This window comes from Leucoraja erinacea, chromosome 23 (genome assembly GCF_028641065.1).
Source record: "Leucoraja erinacea ecotype New England chromosome 23, Leri_hhj_1, whole genome shotgun sequence".
Classification (NCBI taxonomy): Eukaryota; Metazoa; Chordata; class Chondrichthyes; order Rajiformes; family Rajidae; genus Leucoraja; species Leucoraja erinaceus.
This window is the reverse complement of record NC_073399.1, coordinates 10,702,451-10,725,694: the sequence shown is the minus strand read 5'-3', so window position 1 is coordinate 10,725,694 and position 23,244 is coordinate 10,702,451. Positions and strand designations below refer to the sequence as shown.

The 23,244-nt window shown below is 40.6% G+C and overlaps 2 protein-coding genes across 2 annotated transcripts in view; both read left to right on the top strand.

The window, feature by feature from the left end:
* Positions 1-23,244, top strand: part of LOC129708218 (endonuclease V-like) — a 180,107-nt gene that overhangs the window by 7,744 nt on the left and 149,119 nt on the right. The gene's annotated exons all lie outside the window — the stretch shown is intronic.
* Positions 1-23,244, top strand: part of LOC129708501 (E3 ubiquitin-protein ligase RNF213-like) — a 69,421-nt gene that overhangs the window by 1,083 nt on the left and 45,094 nt on the right. The window contains exons 2-10 of the mRNA XM_055654327.1: positions 1,854-1,976; positions 5,981-6,116; positions 7,010-7,198; positions 7,809-7,939; positions 13,241-13,398; positions 13,768-13,980; positions 16,450-16,616; positions 22,604-22,724; positions 23,125-23,225. Of these exons, the coding sequence (XP_055510302.1) occupies positions 1,854-1,976; positions 5,981-6,116; positions 7,010-7,198; positions 7,809-7,939; positions 13,241-13,398; positions 13,768-13,980; positions 16,450-16,616; positions 22,604-22,724; positions 23,125-23,225 (1,339 nt within the window). The remainder of the gene's footprint in view (positions 1-1,853; positions 1,977-5,980; positions 6,117-7,009; positions 7,199-7,808; positions 7,940-13,240; positions 13,399-13,767; positions 13,981-16,449; positions 16,617-22,603; positions 22,725-23,124; positions 23,226-23,244) is intronic.

Genomic DNA, 23,244 nt, shown 5'->3' with positions numbered 1-23,244 from the left:
GTTAATTTCCATTTATTCACAACCACTGAATATGGATAATGTTAGTAAAGACATCTAATTTGTTGAAATATCAGAGCAGCCACTTGAACTATATAAATAATAGTAAATTATTTGGGGTTTGCATGCCTTCTGTGTTAAACATATGTGATGAATAATCAATAGAATCCTTGAACCATTCAGCAGCATATGTGGAAGAAAAGTGGACATGATTTAGATTGAACAACCTTTAGTTTTACTGGCTTTATGATTCATGGCTTGTTACCAGACTCAATGTTGTCTGTTCTGTTAGTGCCGGTCATTAAGGACAAAGTTGGTAAAGTAGGCAGCCTAAATAATTACAGGCCCATAGCTTTAGCCAGCATATTGTCAAAAGTTTTAGAAAGAGTTCTGCTGGATAGAATAAATTAGTTTGTTAACTCCACAGATAACCAGTTTGGCTTTAAAGCTAAACATGGCACTGACTTATGCATATATGCCCTAAAGGAGATTGTAAACAAATATAGAGGCAAAAACTCTTCAATCCTTATGTGCTTTATTGATGCTTCCAAAATCTTTGACCATGTTAATCACAGAAAGCTGTTTTGTAAAGTGAGTCAAAGAGGGGTGCCTAAATACATTGTGAGAATTCTGGCCTACTGGTATGCCCACCAGACTATGCAAATAAAATGGGGCAATAGGGTCTCAGCCCCATTTGGGGTTAGCAATGGTGTTAGACAAGGGGGAATTTTGTCCCCAGTCATTTTTAATCTATATATTGATGATCTGTCCAAACAATTGAAAGCCTGTAATACTGGGTGCATGATTGGTAATATTTTAGTGAACCATATTATGTATGCAGATGATCTTGTGATCTTTAGTCCATCTAGTGCTGGTCTCCAGCAGCTCCTTACTATATGTTCTGTGTATGGTGTGGAACATGATATTAAATATAATGTTAGTAAGAGTGCTGTTATAATCTGTAGAACCAAAGAGGATAAATGTCTAAAATGTCCTGATTTCAAATTGTCTGACAATAATCTTAGTCTTTGTAATAAGGTAACATATCTAGGGCATTTTATTACAGAACAAATGACAGATGATGAGGATATTTATAGGCAACAACGCATGCTGTATGTACAGGCGAATATTCTCTTGCGTAAATTTGGTGCGTGTGCAGATGTGGTGAAGATGTCGCTATTTAGAGCATACTGCACACCACTCTACACTGCGCACCTGTGGTCGAACTATGGAAAGACACGTTTGCAGAGACTAAAGGTGGCACATAACGATGCCATGAGAAAACTGCTAAGGAAACCTAGATGGTTTAGTGCCAGTAATATGTTTATGGCTGCAGGAGTCAGTACTTCAGAAGCTATCCTAAGAAATCACATGTATAAATTCATTTGCAGGATAAATGACTCTAAAAATGTAATTCTTGTGGCCTTGTCAAACATAAGATTAGCACTACACGCTACGAATCCCAGCTGTGGAGACACTGGTATCGTTGTCTCGTTGTAGGACATTGATCATTCTTTTAATCTGGATTTTTAACTGATGTATTGTGGTTTTTTTAAATATAATTTATAATGCTTTTATGTGATATACTTAGATTTTATATGTACTTTATGATATTTTTTAATATGCAATGCATTTTTTAATGTAATGTTGCCCCTTGTCTGGACCTCGAATCCATAATAAAGTTTATTATTATTATTATTATTATTATTACCTGGCTAAACACTTCCAGCATTTTCTGTTTCAATTTCAGATTTACAATTTTATAATTCTTCAAAGTGTTTATATATTTTATGTTTCAAACCAAAGTAATTTATAGTGAATAAAGCTCCACCTTAATATATTCTGTCTACTTTTAGACCCATGGCAGTCAGTTCATATTGATGACCTTCGGAAATCGAAAGACATGTTTACAGATCTGACGGCTTTCAAAGGGATTACTATTAGCCAGCTTTTCGGCAGAGACCCAGGGGAGCCTGAATGTATGTGCTTAATATTTTTCTTTTTTTAGAATTTCGTTCGCTTCTATATGATCTCCATAAAATTTCAATTATGCTAATATGAATTGGGATATAGTTGGTGTAACGTCAACAAGTGTGGAGAGGGCAGGAGTTGCTGTTTGTAGATGGTGCAGTTCTGGATTTGGCTTTTGGAAATAAATCTGGGCATTGGAGAAAGTATTGATAGGGGAGCATTTTTATGATGATGATCTGACAGCATCTGTTGCGTCCAAACTGTTAATGTTTTTGGTCAGAAATTCAAAAATTTAGAAAACAGACATGCTTTAAATTTAAAAAAAAATGCAAGTGTTGCAGAAAATCAAAAGCATATTTATGCTAGATGGAGACCTAGGGAAAATAAATCACATAGATTGGTGATGGTTGATGACACAGGTTGGTGACATACAGTAGATTGGTATTATCAATTCTATGTCATTCATTTTATTTTGGTTTCCATCTCATTAAGGGTGTTCCCTGAATTACATAACAACTATTTTTTTGGTGACAAGAAAATTATTGGAACTTTATAAACTTTAATTTCAAAAGGCACACATTAATCAAGGAAATTAATCATGTACTTGTAAAGGATATTCATGTATGGATAAAATGTTTGCATGCAGTTCTGGGTGTCATGGTACAGGAATTATGAGATGATGATAAAGAAAGTTAAGCGAGTTATTAACATATGTCAATGAATTTTAGAATTTGTGTGTTATAGTTAGGCCAATATTTATTGTCCATTGTTTAAAGATTTTTGGGAAGACCATGGTGAGCTGTGTTCTTGAACAGCTACCCTTCTGAAGGTATGACATTGACCTGGCATCAATTAAAAGCAACAACTTCTGATTTGGACAGAATGATGATAACTTGGATATGAGCATCGGGGAAGTGGGTGCAAACATTTCTTGGTGATTCAGGATGTACGTTTGGGGATGTGTTGAAGACGTCCTGGCATGTTGCTGCAGTGTATGGCTAGTTGTCGAAGAAGTGGATGCTTAAAGTAGTGAATCAGCAGTTAATCAAATTAAGTAACAGCTTGATGATCTTGAATCAGACCACCATCAAATGAATTGCTGGCTGATGTTGCTCAAGCTGCATTCAACTAAGGAAGAATATGTTGTTACACTCTTGATTTGTATTTTGTTTTCAGAGGAAAGGCTTTGAGTATGTGTTAGAGGGAACAGCAGATGTTGGTTTACACCAAAGGCACACACAAAATGTTGGAGTAACTCAGCGGATCATTCATTATCTCTGGAGAAAAGGAATAGGTGACATTTCAGGTCAAGACCCTTCATCAGAAGTGGTCTCGACCCAAAACGTCACCTATTCCTTTTCTCCAAAGGCTTTGAAGTTTGGTTGATAATTGTTCAATTGATGAGTGAACTGATGTCAATTCATTCAAATCATCTTTTTAAGAATGAAATGTGTGTATTTAACCAATATCTGTTTGTATTTCAGCCATGATTGTTGATCAGGAGGAAGAGATTCTTGTAAGTATTTTAATTCTTTTGGTGATCGTTTTCTTGGAATCACTGCAGTATTGTACATTGTCAATGTCTCTGAAAATCCTGATATTAAGCTTTTGATTTTGATATTTCTGAAGAATGATGTAAAACACAGTTTAGCAGGTTTGATTTGGCTTTTCAAAATCCCAGGAGAGAAGAAGAAACCTAAAATAGTACAGATGGAAAACTAGATTGTTTAAGATTGGTAATGAACAATTTGAACGTACTGCATGTAATAAGTTCTATATATATACCTTTTCTATATGGTTTGCTAATTTATAAACATTGTTACAAAAATAGCTTTTTTTGTTTTAATAAGGATAAAACAAAGATACTGGATACAACTTCCCTCATAAGGAATTGTGTGCAGTCTGCTGTTAGCATGCTGAGAGATCTTCATCGGAGTTCAAGTCGCAGCACCACACGAGTTGAAATCCTGCTTTCTCTGTTAAGAGAAGATGTTGAATTCAAAGGTTTGTTGTTAATGTCTTTACATTAATCCGTTTTATGTCTAAAATGATAATTTAAATATTAACAACATTGTCAAAATTTATAATAACGGCAAATAATCGGCACTAACATTGATTACAGGATAAGTTCATACACAGGCAATTAAATGTGGAAGTCTAAAATTTGCTGTCAGAAGTATTATGTTCTTATTTTAGTATACAGGTGCACAACCTTTTATCCGAAAGCCTTGGGACCAGACACCTTTCGTAATTCAGAATTTGTCGGTCTTCGGAATGGAAATTTTTTTGCGTAGATTTTAATGGCTGGCTCAGTGCTCGGCTCATATTGATCCCGGCAGAAGAAGTTGGAGCGGGGCTGGGCTGGGCTGGGCTGCTGCTGGCTGTGGGTCTCTCGGTTCTCCGTGCTTGCGGTGGGCCTGGTGGTCGACGTCCAATTGGTCCTGACGTCTCCGGTGACTGCACAGACCTGCAGCCATCGACGTCGTGAAGACAGTACAAAGCCCCCACGCCGGTGAAATGAGCGGGGAGCTGGAGAGGGGAGGGAAAGGGTCACACACATGGCCGGGAAGCAGAGGGGTGTAGGTGGGGTGAAATTGAAGGGAGCGACAATCTGCTGCTGCCTGCCCGCTAAGTTTAAAAGTTCCCACGCAAGACTCACGATACACTGTGTATCGTGTCTACCGTGGGACCTTTTTAACTCAGCGGGCAGGCAGCAGCATATTGTCAATTATTAACCCTCCCGCGCAATATACCCTCACCTCTTTTATGAATGGGGATTTAGTTCCCCTATCTTCGAGGACCGACCAGAGGTTCCGCTGTCACCTCTGCGGGCCGCCCTCGGTGAACGTCCTGTCTCCCTGTCCCTGGGATAGTAGGGGGCGATCAAACAGCACAATATCCCACTCCCTCTCCAACGCGACCCCAAGAACAAGATCCCACACTATCAGCTTCTGCCCATACACTGCGTGTTCCTCTGAAGTTGGAACGGGGCTGGGCTGGAGTTGCTGATCTGGGATCTCCGTGCTTGCAGTGGGCCTGGGGGTCGGTGTCCCGATGAGAGGGCGCAGCTCGGGCTGTGGGCGAACTACCACTTGTCGCCGTAGCGGCCCATCGGGGAGCGGCTTCTGGTGGTCCTGACGTCTCCGGCCAGTTTGCAGTTTTCCTCTGGAGTTGGAACGGGGCTGGGCTGCTGCTGGCTGTGGGTCTCTGGGTTCTCCGTGCTTGCAGTGGGCCTGGGGGTCGGTGTCCCGTTGGTCCTGACGTCTCCGGTGACTGCACTGCGCTGCTAGAATCGCCGACGTGAAGGCAGTGCAAAGCCCCCGCGCCGGTGCAATGAGCGGGGAGCTGGAGAGGGGAGGGAAGGGGTCACACACATGGCCGGGAAGCAGAGGGGTGTAGGTGGGGTGAAACTGAAGGGAGCGACAATTTGCTGCTGCCTGCACGCTAAGTTTAAAAGTTCCCATGCAAGACTCACGATACACTGTGTATCGTGTCTACCATGGGAACTTTTTAACCCAGCGGGCAGGCAGCAGCATATTGTCAATTATTAACCCTCCCGCGCAATATACCCTCACCTCTTTTATGAATGGGGATTTAGTTCCCCTATCTTCGAGGACCGACCGGAGGTTCCGCTGTCACCTCTGCGGGCCGCCCTCGATGAACGTTTTCAAGGACCAAAAAAATGTCGCTATTCGGAGGTTTTCGTTATTTGGATCGTCGGATAAAAGGTTGTGCACCTGTATCTGATATTTTTGAAACAACTATCACCTAACCCATAATGGCCATTTGTCCAAATGAGCAATCTTGCAAAAAAAAAGCAAAACATTAGATGATGACAGAAACATTAGGGATTGCAGTTGCTGGTATCTTGAGCAAAACAAGTGCTGGAGGAACTCAGTGGGCCAGGCAGCATCTGGAGGAAGAAAACAGACAATGTGCGGTGTTCAGTGTATGCAAATGAATACCTATATCAGTAATCAGTTTTGAATCTCAATTTTATTTTTTTGTGTAGCTTCATTCCTGGCATTGATGAAGCAAAGGTTGCACTCCCTTCTGGTGAAACGTGATGAGGAATCTTTCAGTGCAACTGAGTGGATGCTACGGGAAGCCTCAAATGTTGAAGCCCTTCAGGAAGGTGGCACTTTCAGGTAAACTCAAGGACGCCCCCTGGTCTCTGAAACCATACAACATTTTTAAAATATGAAATGAATTATTGAAAAAACATATGTAGAATATCATTCCAAAGCAAACAAAAATTGTGTGCTTGTTGGAGAGAGTATCTAAATACACCATTACCAACTTTAATTGCAGCAATGGAATGGAGGTTCATTTAATAATTCATTTAAATTAATGTATTCTTCATATTCAATGTGAATCTGAGGTTAAAAGTAGCTTGGCTAATTGGCACCATTGACCCATTCTTACGTACTAGTGTTTCCATTCAAACACAGCACCTCCCTGGGAGAAATGGATCAATAAATTTACCTCCACATTGCAGGTACTTTAAAAAAACGTTTCCTGAAATTGCATCATTTAATGTGATGGTCTAGTACCATGTACAATATTATTCCTCATTCTTGCTTAATTTTCATTCCTCTTCATTTCTACTTACCAGCACAGTAATTTATTTTGCTGTGCTTATGCAATTTTCATTGTAGATGTATGTTCAGTTTGAAAGATGCCGGAATGTTTAGAGGATGCTCTTAGATGGAATTGTGTTACAAATGTCACAAAACCCAAGCAGATTGAATCAACTTACCAAATGTAATTTCTTGTTTCTTGATTTAATTTTCTATTTACACGCACAATTTTAATTTATTGTGCCAATTTGCATTGGTAGAATAATATTGCTGCCCATCCTTCTTCCATCGTGTACCCTCCTCACCAGCTACCACCAAATAATCTATTGTGTTCCTGAAGAGATTGGATTCATCCAACAACAACACTTGATATATTGCATATGTCTTATATTTAATAATCGTCAAGGTTATCTTAGCTTTGGGATTCATACTTTAAAAAAACGTTAATTTTTGCTTCACAGACACACACTTTGGAAGCGAATTCAAACAGTAGTAACACCTCTTCTGGCACAGATAATCTCTGTTATAGACCGAGACTGTAACTTAAATTTGTTACGTGATGATACTCCTTTATTTGTACGAAAGCTATGGATGAACATTTTTAATGATGCAAATCTCTTGGATCTTCCTTACAACAGAACTATCTTCAGGTTAGTATTTATATTGAAAGGAAAGTCAGTATTTCAAAAAGATCAGAATTGATTAAGATTTGTATTTTTCTGTTTCTATTTTATGAATATATGAATTAGGAGCAAGAATAGACTGCTCAACTCCTCAAGCTCAACCACCCCACCTATAACATATTGGAATCTTCCTGCCTTGTTTACAAAATATTCAAATTCTGCTTCTGATGCTCTCTGCTGGGGAAATAATTGTACTCATACGCTTCTGAGAAAAAAATCACTTCATCTTTGTCATAAGTAGGCAACCTGTCATTTTGTAAAATGAGAGGTTGCCTATTTATGACAAAGATAACGTGATTTTTTACCCCCATAATTGGGTAGATTAGTGTTTTTAGTATATTCAATTGTTTAAGTTTTCTGATTGTACCGTACAGATCTTGATAATTTTCTAACAGTCGTAGACTAAAATCAGGCACGTGTTAATGAGGAGTGGAATAGCTAGAGTCACCTCACAGGACATGAATATCATCCAGCGCCAGTGAAAATTAGAATTGACATAAATCAAGAGACATGTTTGAGGTGCTGTATTACATTTTTTTAATATAATCCAGAGAAATTGTATTTATTCTTTTGACAGTTTGGAATCTGAAATTGTTGTCCACAATTATATGAAGATGGACGTACTAAATATTAGCAATGAGCTTCCTTTCAGTTGGAGAATAAAGGAGTTTCTGGATGAGCTATGGATTCAAGCCCAATACATGGAAGGTATTAGCAATTATGTTGTGATTAACATATCGTTCACATTGAGCTCTGAATAATGGAGCAGACAGCGCACAGAAATTCACGATAAATCAATGAGAACACGGGCAGTTCGCAAAAACTGGTGAGGAGAAAGATTAGGCAAACACTAGTGATAGTGTATTTGACATAGCCTAATGAATTTTAGGTTGCCTTTCCAAACTTTACACATGCGAGAGTGGTCAAAATAACAAAAACCTTTAGTATCAAAGAGACAAATTGGAAAACAATATTGGCCCAGCAGAATCAGAAGGTTATGGCCAACATTGCTTTTGTCACTAGATGAGTGCCTGCTTTGGGATTCTGCAGATAACATTGAACATTGTAGATGACAGATATGTGGTAGCTGGAATTAAATTCAGAAAAGTGTGAATGAAATATTTTGGGAAAGAAAAATAAGATATCAGCTAGGCAAGTTCACTTGCCACAGTAAACGGCAGGACCTTAGGGAGTGTTATAAAACAGGGATCTCAGAGTGAAGGTACATAGTTCTATGAAAGTAGTGTAACTGGTAGATAAGGCAGTCAAGCAGGCTTTCAGTACATTGGCCATCATCAGTCAGGCTATTGTGTATAGAAATTGGAATGTTATGTTACAATTGTACAAAACATTGGTGAGGCCATGTTTGGTGTATTGTATTCAGTTGTGGTCACCCTGCTATAGGAAGGATGTCGTTAATTTGGTCCGAGAAGAGTTACGAGGCTGCTGCCAGAACTTGAAGGCCTGAGCAAGAGGGAGAGGTTGGGCAGGCTGGGACTTTATTCCTTGGAGCTCAGGAGGCTGAAGTTGTGATCTTATAGAAGTGTACAAAAAGATAGGTTTAATGCACAGTGTCTTTTACCCAGAGTAGGGGAATCAAGAACCATAAGAAATCAGGTGAGCAGGGACAAATTTCATAGGAACCTGAGGGGCAACTTTTTCACATAGAAGGTTGTGGGTAGATGGAACAATCTGCCAGATGAGGTAATTGAGGCATCTTTTAAATAACAAAATTTAAAAGACATTTGACCAGGTGCATGGCTGGCAAAGGTTTGGAGGGATATGGGCGAAGCGCGGGCAGGTGGGACTAACGTAGATGGCAAGTTGGGCTGAAGGGCCTGTGTCCATGTTGTTGGATTCTATGGCAAATGTCATTTAACTGATGTCAGCCTGAAGACTAAGTCTGAAGAAGGGTCTCGACCCGAAAAGTCACCTATTCCTTTACTCCAGAGATGCGGCCTTATCCGCTGAGTTACTCCAGTATTTTGTGTTTATTTCGTTCAGACTGAAAGGTCTGAATGACAATAAAGGAAATTCAATTCAATTCAATTCAATTATCTTCAATCATCTACTCTATTATTTTAACTATGTTGTCCTGGGCAACAATACAATGAGGCTAATGTGAATAATAAATATTGTAAAATTGTGCTGAAGAAATGTGTGCCAAGATAATGCAAGTAGGAGTAGAAATGACAGGATCACATATTTTGGATCAATATGTGGCTTGAGAGATGGTGTAAGGTGTAGGGATTCATATTCGTGGGACATTGGAATCATGGATGCATTGGTGATAATTTTCCAATGTTCTATAGACTGGATCAATTCCTGTGGACTGCGGGGTAGCTAATGTAACCACCCTTTTGAAAAAAGGAGGGAGAGAAAACACAGAATTATAGACCAATTAGCCTGACATTTGTAGTGGGGAAATGTTTAAGAAGATGCTGGAAAATCAAAGGTAGACAAAAATGCTGGAGAAACTCAGCGGGTGAGGCAGCATCTATGGAGCGAAGGAAATAGGTGACGTTTCGGGTCTGAAGAAGAGTCTCGACCCGAAACGTCGCCTATTTCCTTCGCTCCATAGATGCAAAATTAAAGATGTAATACCAGCACATTTGGAAAGCAGTGATGGAATTGGTCAAAGTCAGCATGGATTTATGAAGGGGAAATCATGCTTGACTAATCTTTTGGAATTTTTTGAGGATGTAACAAGTAGAATGGATAAGGGAGAGCCAGTGGATGTTTTTACCTGGAATTTCGAAAAGCCTTTGACAAGGTCCCAAACACGAGATTAGTGTGCAAAATTAGAGCACATAGTATTGTGGGTAGGGTATTAACATAGTTGGAGAACTGATTGACAGAGTAGGAATTAATGAGTCCTTTTCCGAATGGCAAGCAGTGACTAGTTGGGCGCCACAAGGCTCAGTGTTGGGAGGACCCCAGCTATTTACAATATATATTATTGATTTAGACAAAGGAATTAAATGTAATATCTCCAAGTTTGCAGATGACAAAAAGCAGGGTGGCAGTGTGAGCTGTGAGGAAGATGCTATGGGCTGCAGGGTGACTGGGATAGGTTGGGGTAGTGGGCCGATGCATGGCAGATGCAGTACAATGTGGACAAATGTGAGGTTATCCACTTTCGTGGTGAGAACAAGAAGACAGATTATTACCTGAATGGTGTCAGATTAGGAAAAGGGGTGGTGCAACGAGACCTGTGTGTCCTTGTACATCAGTCACCAAAACTAAGTATGCAGATACAGCAGTCAGTGAAGAAAGCAAATGGCATGTTGGCCTTCATAGCGAGAGGATTTGAGTATAGGAGCAAGGAAGTCCAGCTGCAGTTGCACAGGGCCCTGGTGAGACCACATCTGGAGTATTGTGTGCAGTTTTAGACAATAGACAATAGGTGCAGGAGTAGGCCTTTTGGCCCTTCGAGCCAGCACCGCCATTCAATGTGATCATGGCTGATCATCCCCAATCAGTACCCCGTTCCTGCCTTCTCCCCATATCCCCAACTCCACTGTTTTTAAGAGCCCTACCTAGCTCCCTCTTGAAAGCATCCAGAGAACCTGCCTCCACCACCCTCTGAGGCAGAGAATTCCACAGACTCACCACTCTCTGTGAGAAAAAGTGTTTCCTGGTCTCCATTTTAAATGGTTTACTCCTTATTCTTAAATTGTGGCGCCTGGTTCTGGACTCCCCCCAACATCGGGAACATGTTTCCTGCCTCTAGCGTGTCCAAGCCCTTAACAATCTTATATGTTTCAATGAGATATCCTCTCATCCTTCTAAACTCCAGAGAGTACAAGCCCAACTGCTCCATTCTCTCAGCATATGACAGTCCCGCCATCCCGGGAATTAACCTTGTAAACCTACGCTGCACTCCCTCAATAGCAAGAATGTCCTTCCTCAAATTAGGGGACCAAAACTGCACACAATACTCCAGGTGTGGTCTCACCAGGGCTCTGTACAACTGCAGAAGGACCTCTTTGCTCCTATATTCGATTCCTCTTGTTATAAAGGCCAACATGCCATTCGCTTTCTTCACTGCCTGCTGTACCTGCATGCTTACTTTCATGGACTGATGTACAAGGACCCTCAGATCCCGTTGTACTCTCCCTTTTCCCAACTTGATGCCATTTAGATAGTAATCTGCCTTCCTGTTTTGCTACAGAAGTGGATAACCTCACATTTATCCGCATTAAACTTCATCTGCCATGCATCTGCCCACTCCCCCAACCTGTTCAAGTCACCTTGCATTCTCATAGCATCCTCCTCACAGTTCACACTGCCACCCAGCTTTGTGTCATCTGCAAATTTGCGAATGTTACTTTGAATCCCTTCATCCAAATCATTGATGTATATTGTAAATCGCTGTGGTCCCAGCACCGAGCCTTGTGGTACCCCACTTTTCACTGCCTGCCATTCTGAAAGGGACCCGTTAATCCCTACTCTTTGTTCCCTGTCTGCCAACCACTTCTCTATCCATGTCAGCACTCTACTCCCAATACCATGTGCCCTAATTTTGCCCACTAATCTGCTATGTGGGACCTTATCAAATGCTTTCTGAAAGTCAAGGTACACTACATCCACTGGCTCGCCCTTGTCCATTTTCCTAGTTACATCCTCAACAAATTCCAGAAGATTAGTCAAGCATGATTTCCCCTTCGTATGATTTTAGTCTCCTAATTTGAGGAAGGACAATATTGCTATTGACGGAGTGCAGCATAGGTTCACCAGGTTAATTCCCGGGATGGCGGGTCTGACATATGATGAAAGAATGGGTCAACTGGGTTTATATTCACGGGAATTTAGAAGGATGAGAGGAAATATTATAGAAACACATTAAATTCTTAAGGGATTGGACAGGCTAGATGCAGGAAAATTGTTCTCGATATTGTGTGAGTGCAGAACCGAGGGTCTTAGTAATAGTAGGCCCCCCTCAGTCATGACTGACCATAGGTGATGCATCCTAGTTGTTGGTTGCTTGCTCCAAACCTCGGCTAGAGCAGCGTCGCTTGTGGCTGAAGAGACCAATGCGGGAGTGACAGTCTCTGTCGCAAAGGTCACATTTGTGTGTGGTCTCGGGTTTGGTGAAGTTGCTGCGCTCCTTTCTGCGTGCCCACTTGTCTGCTGTTGCGTTCAACAGTTTCTCTTCCACTATTTTGAGATGTTGGTTCAGGGTACCTCTCCACCTCATGCGGTCAGCTGCAAGGCTCTCCCAGGACACCAAATCGATGTTGAGTGCCTTCATATCTCTCTTGCAGACATCCTTGTAACGTAGCTGGGTGCGGCCGATGGTTCTCCTCCCAGATGTCAGCTCTCCATAGAGGACATCTTTTGGAATACAGCTATCACCCATGTGGTGGACATGGCCCAGCCGCCGCAGTCTGTGCTGCCTGAGTAGAGTGCACATAATGGGAAGGCCAGTGCGAGACAGGATCTAGGCGTTGGACACTCTGTCTGGCCAGGATATGCCCAGGATACGGCGGATGCTTCTCAGGTGGAAGGTGTTAAGTCTTCTCTCCTGCCTGGCATATGTAGTCCATGTCTCACTGCCGTACAGCAGCGTGCTGTTGACACAGGCGTTGTAGACTGCTATCTTTGTCTTCACTGTCAGCTTTGGGTTGGTCCGCACTCGAGTTGTGAGGCGAGCGAGAGTTGTAGCTGCTTTCCCGATCCCACAGTTTAAGAATAAGAGTGAGCTGCTTAGGCCTAGGATGAGGAAAAACCTTTTCACCCAGAGAGTTGTGAATCTGTGAAATTATCTGCCACAGAAGGCAGTGGAGGCAAATTCACTATGTTTTCAAGAGAGAGTGAGTTATAGCTCCTAGGGCTAACGGAATCAAGGGATATGGGGAGAAAGCAAGAACGGGGTACTGATTTTGTATGATCATCCACGATCATATTGAATGGCGGTGCTGGCTTGAAGAGCCGAATGGCCAACTCCTGCACATATTTTCTATGTTCTAAGATATTACTTGTTTTATTTCCAAAACCCATAAACAGGACAAGTTGAACCAAAGCTGAATGAAATATTTAACAAAACTGGATTTGGAAAGTACTTTTCAAATGTGAATGAAGAATGGAGACAGAACTTTTTCTTCAGGTACTTGGCTGATTTCCTGCTGATGACAATGAACATCTCAACTGAAGATGAATTTGAGGTAATTGCGAAAATGTGGTAAAGTGCCGCGTGCTTTTCATTGTATGAAGCAGAGTTCTGTAGAGGGGTCCTGACACAAAACGTCATCTATCCATGTTCTCCAAAGATGCTGCTTGACCCATGAGTTACTACAGCACGTTGTACATTTTTTTGTAAACCATCATCTGCAGTTCTTTGTTTCTACTTTGTTCACAGGAAGTTGTTCCCCCTCAAATTTCCCCTGGTTATCAAATTGTTATCAAGGTTTATTTTCAGTCCTGGATATATCAGCAGTGAACTAATTCATGATGTGAGCCTGAGAAATGCTTGTACCCTTTTATTGAACATAATTTGTTATTTACTAATTTGAGGTTTTGTTTTTCATGTTTAGTTCCTTCAAGGAGCACTGATCTCCTGCATAAATCAGCTGAAAATAGAACATAACATTGGAGATGAAATGTCTTTGCTTTGGGTGCACGTTGCATATCAACATTTCAAAAACCGTCTGCAGAACTTTTCAAGAATTATTGTAGTGAATCCTTCTGTTCTGACATTGCTACAGATGAGCAAAGATAAAATACAGAAGGCTGAAGACAAAGAGATGGTGAGAATATTGCTGAATATTTTGATTCATTTTCTAAATAATTTGGATATTTTTAGAGCTATTAAGAGAAAAAATTGCATTTAAATAGAACCGTAACATTATATTGGGTGTCCTAAATCACAGATTTAAAAAAATCCTCATTTCTATTCTATAACCAGCTGTTACATTTATCATAGGCAGAATAAAATGATATTTTATATCATACACCATTCATTCTAGATGCACCATTCATTCTAGATGATATTTTAACAATTGACCACATAAAAATAATGTATTAATGTACATCAACATGTATTGTAATTGTGTTGTACTGTAATGAATTTATTAGCCAAGTATGTAAAAACATACAAGGAATTTGATCAAGTCGAGTCAACTTTATTTGTCACATACACATACAAGATGTGCAGTGAAATGAAAGTGGCAATGACTGCGGATTGTGTAAAAACTATAGAACAGAATCAGTATTTATATGTTAGAAAATAATTTTTTACAAAAGGCACAACACAACAGTAAATTAGTCCCTGGTGAGATAAGAGTTTGCAGTCCTGATGGCCTGTGGGAAGAAACTCCGTCTCATCCTCTCTGTTTTCACAGCATGACAGCAGAGGCGTTTGCCTGACCGTAGCAGCTGGAATAGTCCGTTGCTGGGGTGGTAGGGGTATCCCATAATGTTGCTGATTCTGGATCTGCACCTCCTGGAGTATAGGTCCTGCAAGGGGGGTGTGTGTAGTTCCCATAGTGCGTTCGGCCGAACGCACTACTCTCTGCAGAGCCTTCCTGTCCTGGGCAGAGCTGTTCCCAGCACGGCAACGTGTGTTGTCCATGTCAGATCCTCTGTGATGTGGACTCCCAGGTATTTAAAGCAGTTCACCATATCCACAGTAGTCCCATTTATCTCCAGTGGTGTCTACGTCCTTGGATGTTGTGCTCTTCTAAAGTCCACAATCAGCTTCTTAGTTTTTGTGACATTTGGCATATTTGCCATATTCGACACGAAACGTCACTCATTCCTTCTCCCCATAGATGCTGCCCGTCCCGCAGAGTTACTCCAACATTTTGTGTCTATCCTCGTGTTTGGAGGTTGACAAATACTATTTCAAATAGAAGCAAATGTATTAACAAGGAATTATGAAAGAGTAAGCCTGACATCATAGCCATGTATGTATAGAGCTATGTATATGACATGGAAACAGGTCTTTTGGCACAACTTGCACATGCATAACCAAGTCCCATTTGCCTGTGCCAATATATATATGTATCTGTCCAAGTTTATTTTAAATTTTGTAATTACATCCGCCTCTACCACTTCTTCTGACAGCTCAATCCACTTGTGGAAAATGTTGTATCTCAGATCACTTTTAAATGTTTTCCCTCTACCATAAACATGCATCTTTAGTTTTAGACTCCTGTACCATAATGAAGGGACTGATTATTTACCTTGTCTATGTCCCTCATGATATGGTATTGCACTATAAGATCATCCCTCAGCTTCCATTGCTGCCAGGATATACGTTTGAGCCCATTCAGCATCTGGTAGTTTTAATAAAACTATTTAAAATGTGGATGAAATGGATAAAGTATTCAAAAATAAAATCAGGTTACTGGGTCCTGAGGGTTTAAGTTAGAACCGTAACTTAAACCTTTCTAACTTAAACCTTCAGAACACAATAACCTGATTTTATATTAGAATTTTTTTTATTAGTTGCACCCACATTTTAAGCAATTTTAATAAAACTACCAGTTGTTCCAGCATCTTCGAGTCATGGAATCACACAACAGAAATTGGGCCCTTCAACACAACTTGAAATTGGGCCCTTCAACCAACCATGCTGTCTACCTGACCTGCCCCATTTGCCTATGTTTGGCCCATATATCTCTATACCGTTCCTATCCATGTACCTATCTAAATGTATTTTAAATGTTGCAATTGTACCCACCTCTACAGCTTCCTCTGGAAATTAATTCCATACCCACCAGCCTTTGGATGATAATGTTGCTCCTTAGATTCATTTTAAATATTGCCCTTCTCACTTTAAAGCTGTGGTGTTTTGCTTTAGATCCCCTACCCTGGGGGGGTGGGGGGCAGAGACACAAGACTGCTTGGATTGCTCACCCTGGATCCCATGATCCCATGTGATTTAACTAGCCCATGTGGGACCTTGTTAAAGATCTTGCTATCATTCATGTAGATGACGTGTAATGCTCTGTGCTCATCGATTTGATAGTTTGTCAGTGTAAGTAAACTGAAAGATTTTCTTTAAGCTTGCTGCCTGGATATTAGTGGTGCTTTTCGTAAAATGAGAATATCAGACTGGAAAAATATTGTGTAATATCCAATATAATTATTTTCAGTATTGAATAAAGGTAGAAGTGATATGCTTAAAACAATAGTTCAAGACTATTTCTAATGGATTTTTTTAGCTATTTAAAAAATGTATTAAACTATTAATGTTTGCAATTTTAATACAGGTCATAGATATTTATGCAGCAGCTGCCTGTGTTGATATGCTGGAATTTGAACACACTGAATTGTCATATCCGGCCTGGCTGCAGATGGTGAACACTCTGCAAATGCCCATTGAGTTGGTCTGCACACAATGTGAAGAATGGAAATCTTCCATTGTGCATTATGTCCAGTAAGAATTTTGTGTGTCATTTTTGTGTTTATAGGATTTTCCAATAATTTCCAAAGTAAATTAAATATTTGTAATCATCACACAAAAGGGTTTGGGTTTGTTATATGTGTTTTGATGTAATATGGCATTATAAAGTTACTCTCATGAGCAGTGAATTTTAGGTCATAAGGAATAGGAGTAGAATTAGGCCATTCAGCCCATCAAGTCTACTCCAGCATTTAATTATGGCTGGTCTACCTCTCCCTCCCAACCCCACTCTCCTGCCTTCACCCCGTAACCTCTGACACATGTACCAATCAAGAATCTATCCATCTCTGCCTTAAAAATATCGATTGACTTGGCCCCCACAGCCTTCTGTGGCAAATTCCACAGATTCACCACCCTCAGACTAAAGACATTTCTCCTCATCTCCTTCCTAAAAGAGCGGCCTTTAATTCTGAGGCTATGACCTCTCATCCTCGTCTCTCCCACCAGCGGAAACATCCTCTCCACATCCCACTCTATCCAAGCCTTGCACTATTACGTCAACTTATTTACAGAGTTGACGTGGAAAAGCTTTTCCCACTGAGAGTAGGGAAGATTCAAACAAGGGGACATGACATGAGAATTAAGGGACTGAAGTTTAGGGATAACATGAGGGGGAACTTCTTTACTCAGAGAGTGGTAGCTGTGTGGAATGAGCTTCCAGTGAAGGTGGTGGAGGCAGGTCCGTTTTTATCATTTAAAAATAAATTGGATAGTTATATGGGTGGGAAGCGAATGGAGGGTTATGGTCTGAGCGCAGGTATATGGGACATGGGGAGATTATGTGTTTGGCACGGACTAGAAGGGTCGAGATGGCCTGTTTCCGTGCTGTAATTGTTATATGGTTATTCTGTGTGTTTGAATGAGGTCCACCCCTCATTCTTCTGAACTCCAGCGAGTACAGGTCCAATGCCGACAAATGCTCATCATAGGTTAACCTACTCATTTCTGGGATCATTCTTGTAAACCTCCTCTTGTAAACTCTGCAAAGCCAGCACATTCTTCCTCAGATTGTCCCAAATTGCTCACACTATTACAAATGCGGCCTTACCAGTGCCGTATAGAGCCTCAACATTACATCCCTGTTTTTATATACAAGCCATCTTGAAATAAATGCTGCCATTGATTTTGCTTTCTTTACTACCAATTCGACTTTTTGGGAATCGTGCACCAGCATTCCCAAGTCGCTTTGTACCTCCGATTTCTAGATTCTCGCCCCATTTAGAAAATAGTCTAAACCTTTATTCCTACTACCAAAATGCACGACATCACACTTTGCTACACTATATTCCATCTGCCACTTTGCCCATTCTCCCAAACTGCCCAAGTCGGTTCTGCAGAGCTCCTGCTTTCTCTACACTAGCTGCCCCTACACCTATTTTCGTATCATCTGCAAACTTTGCCACAAAGCCTAGTAATAGCCACTCCACTAACTTCCACCCCCTGACTCTCTTGAATTTCGGCCACGTTGCTGGTGTCTTCCGCTGCAAAAAAAGTTATTGAACTCCTCAGCCATATCTATATTCCCCATTATCACTTCTCCTGTATCATTCTCCAATGATCCAACCTCCACCCTTGCCTCTTTCGTGATCTTTATATAACTGAAGAATCTCGTGCTATCCTCTTATATTATTGGCTAGCTTATTTCATCTTTTCTCACCACTAATCGTTGCTATGTTATACACATTTTTGTTCTCATGTCATTGTTAGCAATTTCCTCCTATCATTTATGTTTTAACAGATCATAGTTCATTTTCCATTTCATTAGGCAGCTGATCATCTAGTTCCTGCTGACAGTTTTGTAATTTCCACTCTAAACAAGGTTAACCTATCCACAGAACATAGAAACATAGAAAATAGGTGCAGGAGGAGGCCATTCAGCTCTTCGAACCAGCACCGCCATTCATTGTGATCATGGCTGATCATCCCCTATCAATAACCCGTATCTGCCTTCTCCCCATATCCCTCGACTCCACTAGCCCCTAGAGCTCTAACTCAATTTCAATTTCAATTAAAAAAACTTTATTGGCATGATAAAAAAACCCATTGTTATATTGCCAAAGTATAAAACATGACATACATGTTTAAAATGCATAAGTATAAATACAAGTATAAAGTGCATGGATAGATAGATATGTCCCTGTACATAAACTCGCAATAGGCCTATAGCCCTTTATTGATTGCTACATGTTCTTGCAGCTGTAAGCAGTACAAAGCAATAGCAAGTTTACCAATTCAATATTAATTTCTTACTGTTAGTCAATGTCAATTAGTGTGTGTGTACATATGTGCATGTAGGTCATTCACCGTCTCTCAGGTTATTGCATGCTGTTACGTATTGTGCACCAAGATGTGTCGTGTTTCCTTCGCCAAGGATTATTCTTAGTTGTGATGTATCATCTAGTTCTTTAAAATCAGTGGTTGCCACACTGAGTTTGTCAAAGTATGCTTTCCTTGTTTTGTCAAATTTTTTGCATTTTAGGAGGAAGTGCGCCTGTTTCAACCTCTTCTGTCAAACAGTGGCCGCATATTCTGTTTTCTCTTGGTTGCCAGAATCTCTTCTGTCTTCTTTTTTCAACTGACAAAGTGGTCACTTAACCTGTATTTGGTGAGGGTCTGTCTCTGCTTTATGTCTCTAACAGTTGAGAGATAGTCTGCCAATTTATGATCTCTTTTTAGGGCACGGTAACTCTCTCTTAAATCCATCCAGTGACTTGGCCTCAACTGCCCTCTGTGGCAGGGAATTCCATAAATTCACAACTCTCTGGGTGAAAAAGTTTTTTCTCACCACAGTCTTAAATGACCTCCCCTTTATTCTAAGACTGCAGCCCCTGGTTCTGGACTCGCCCACATTGGGAACATTTTTCCTGCATCTAGCTTGTCCAGTCCTTTTATAATTTTATATGTTTCTATAAAATCCCCCCTCATCCTTCTAAACTCCAGTGAATACAAGCCTAGTCTTTTCAATCTTTCCTCATATGGCAGTCCCGCCATCCCTGGGATCAATCTCCATTTCAAATGGGCACTTTACAAGACTCATTAAGTCAGCAGTAAAGTAGTGGTTCTGGCAGGTCAAAATACTTGAGCTGAGAAGCTAAAAGGAAGCATTATTTGGTTGCTGGGAACGAGAGAAGAAAAAGACAAGAAATATACAGAGATCAAATATCTTGATCAAAGGGGAGGCAAAATACCCATACAATTAAGCATAAAGAAGATTCATCATATAGGATTATCAAAGATTGGATAGATAGATATATCCAGATTGTAAACAATGCACAGGGAGGAGTTAGTGTGCAGAGATCAAAGTTATGTTTGGTGGTCTGTAATTGGCTGATGGAGGTAGAAAGTATGCAACTAATCTGCAGAACCAATGAAGCCGATTTGAAGATTAACATGCTGGGAGGGATTCCAGGAGCTGCGCAAAGAAACGGTAAATTAATGGAAAGACAATGCCAGGTTCACCTGCAGAAAAGAGGGAATCAAGTTGACATCTATTGCCAGTCCTATACCAGCAACGGTTAAGGAAGTGTCCAGCAAATGACAGCATACTTTTGGCGCAGTATACCAACAGAAGTACGTAAATGACAATGAATACTAGAAAAGAAGATGAGAATAAAAGTCATTTGGCAATAGTCTAGTAGGTTCCAGATGGACAAAACAACAGGATTAGATCAGAGTGCAAAGTTAGAAGGGGAATGGCGGGAAATTCTGTACATCTTGTATTAAACATAAAACAACTGGAATTGCTGGAATCTCTTCGCGGGTCAGGGAGGATCTATGGAAGGAGAAACAGAGTGAACATTTCTGGTAGAAGACATTTTAGCAGTGTCCTAATGAAGTCTTCAATCTGAAGTCTAACTCTGTTTCTCATTCCACTGATACTGCCTGGTCTACTGAATGTTTCCAGCCTTTGTTTTTCATTTGGACTTGCACCAGGGAAATCAGGGATAGTATCAAAACAAAAGATGAAGCGTACAAATTAGCCAGAACAAGCAGCCTACCAGAGGACTGGGAGAAATTCAGAGTCCAGCAGAGGAGGACAAAAGGCTTAATTAGGAAAGGGAAAATAGATTATGAAAGAAAACTGGCAGGGAACATAAAAACTGACTTTAAACGTTTTTATAGATATGTGAAGAGGAAAAGATTAGTTAAAACAAATGTAGGTCCCTTGCAGTCAGAAACAGGCAAATTGATCATGGGGAACAAGGACATGGCAGACCAATTGAATAACTACTTTAGTTCTGTCTTCACTAAGGAAGACATAAATAATCTGCCGGAAATAGCAGGGGACCGGGGGTCAAATGAGATGGAGGAACTGAGTGAAATCCAGGTTAGGCGGGAAGTGGTGTTTAGTAAATTGAATGGATTAAAGGCCGATAAATCCCCAGGGCCAGATAAGTTGCATCCCAGAGTACTTAAGGAAGTAGCCGCAGAAATAGTGGATGCGTTAGTGATAATTTTTGAAAATTCTTAAATTTCTGGAGTAGTTCCTGAGGACTGGAGGGTAGCTAATGTAACTCCGCTTTTTAAAAAGGGAGGGAGAGAGAAAAAGGGGAATTACAGACCAGTTAGTCTAACATCTGTGGTGGGGAAAAATTCTGGAGTCAGTTATTAAAGATGGGATAGCAGCACATTTGGAAAGTGGTGAATTCATTGGACAAAGTCAGCATGGATTTATGAAAGGTAAATCATGTCTGACGAATCTTATAGAATTTTTCGAGGATGTAACTAGGAGAGTGGATAAGGGAGAACCAGTGGATGTGTTATATATCTGGACTTTCAGAAGGCTTTCGACAAGGTCCCACATAAGAGATTAGTATACAAACTTAAAGTACATGGTATTGGGGGCTCAGTATTGATGTGGATAGAGAACTGGCTGGCAGACAGGAAGCAAAGAGTGGGAGTAAACGGGTCCTTTTCACAATGGCAGGCAGTGACTAGTGGGGTACCGCAAGGCTCAGTGCTGGGACCTTAGCTATTTACAATATATATTAATGATCTGGATGAGGGAATTGAATGCAACACCTCCAAGTTTGCGGATGACACGAAGCTGGGGAGCAGTGTTAGCTGTGAGGAGGATGCTAGGAGGCTGCAAGGTGACTTGGATAGGTTGGATAGTGGGCAAATGCATGGCAGATGCAGTATAATGTGGATAAATGTGAGGTCATCCACTTTGGTGGCAAAAACAGGAAAGTAGACTATTATCTGAATGGTGGCCGATTAGGAAAAGGGGAGATGCAACGAGACCTGGGTGTCATGGTACACTAGTCATTGAAAGTAGGAATGCAGGTGCAGCAGGCAGTGAAGAAAGTGAATGGTATGTTAGCATTCATAGCAAAAGGATTTAAGTATAAGATCAGGGTGGTTCTGCTGCAGTTGTACAGGGTCTTGGTGAGAGTATTGTGTGCAGTTTTGGTCTCCTAATCTGAGGAAAGACATTCTTGCCATAGAGGGAGTACAGAGAAGGTTCACCAGACTGATTCCTGGGATGGCAGGACTTTCATATGAAGAAAGACTGGATAGACTCGGCTTGTACACGCTGGAATTCAGAAGATTGAGGGGGGGTCTTATAGAAACTTACAAAATTCTTAAGGGGTTGGACAGGCTAGATGCAGGAAGATTATTCCCGATGTTGGGGAAGTCCAGAACTAGGGGTCACATTTTAAGGATAAGAGGGAAGTCTTTTAGGACCGAGGATGAGAAAATCATTTTTTTACACAGAGAGTGGTGAATCTGTGGAATTCTCTGCCACAGAAGGTAGTTGAGGCCAGTTAATTGGCTATATTTAAGAGGGAGTTAGATGTGGCCCTTGTGGCTAAGGGATCAGGGGGTATGGAGAGAAGGCAGGGATGGGATACTGAGTTGGATGATCAGCCATGATCATATCGAATGGCGGTGCAGGCTCGAAGGGCCGAATGGCCTACTCCTGCACCTATTTTCTATTTTTTATGTTTATCTTTCAGATCTGGGTGGCGGAGAATATTTTCATTGTCACTTTTTGTGGAGCATCTCATTTTGGGAGTTGAAGAAATACATAGTAAATTGCAGAACATGGTTGTAATCTACGCTGTTCGACTTGCAAAGGTACGGTTATGTGTTATGTATCGCTCTTACTGTTTTTATTTACCTATGGTGTTTACTTACCTGCAATTTAACATTATGCAGTAGTCATGATAATTTACCAATCAAGTTTAAAAAAACAAAATATTTTTCACATTGCAATGCTGCTGGTGTCATTATGTTTGAATGTAATTTAAAGTACTAAAGACACAGTATAATTTCATTGACTAACACAATATTTTTGCATGTCTGAATGGTAATCAGATGTGCTATTTCCGTGTTAAATCAGCTGATATCGTTCATGGCTTTGGACTTTTTAATCAGTAGAATATGAACATGGTTATTTATAAATGTCAGCTTTTGTAAGCCAGTTAAATAAGGCTGGCATTATAATTGTATTTGATTCCAATTTTTACTTTTGCAGAGTCTGAACAGTAACTCTGATTTGAGATCGCAAGATCCCTTTCAGGCTGTGATTATGATCCTAAGGGATTGCAAACGTGATGCAGGATGTCTTTTTTTCAGGTAAGAGAGTTTGTACAAT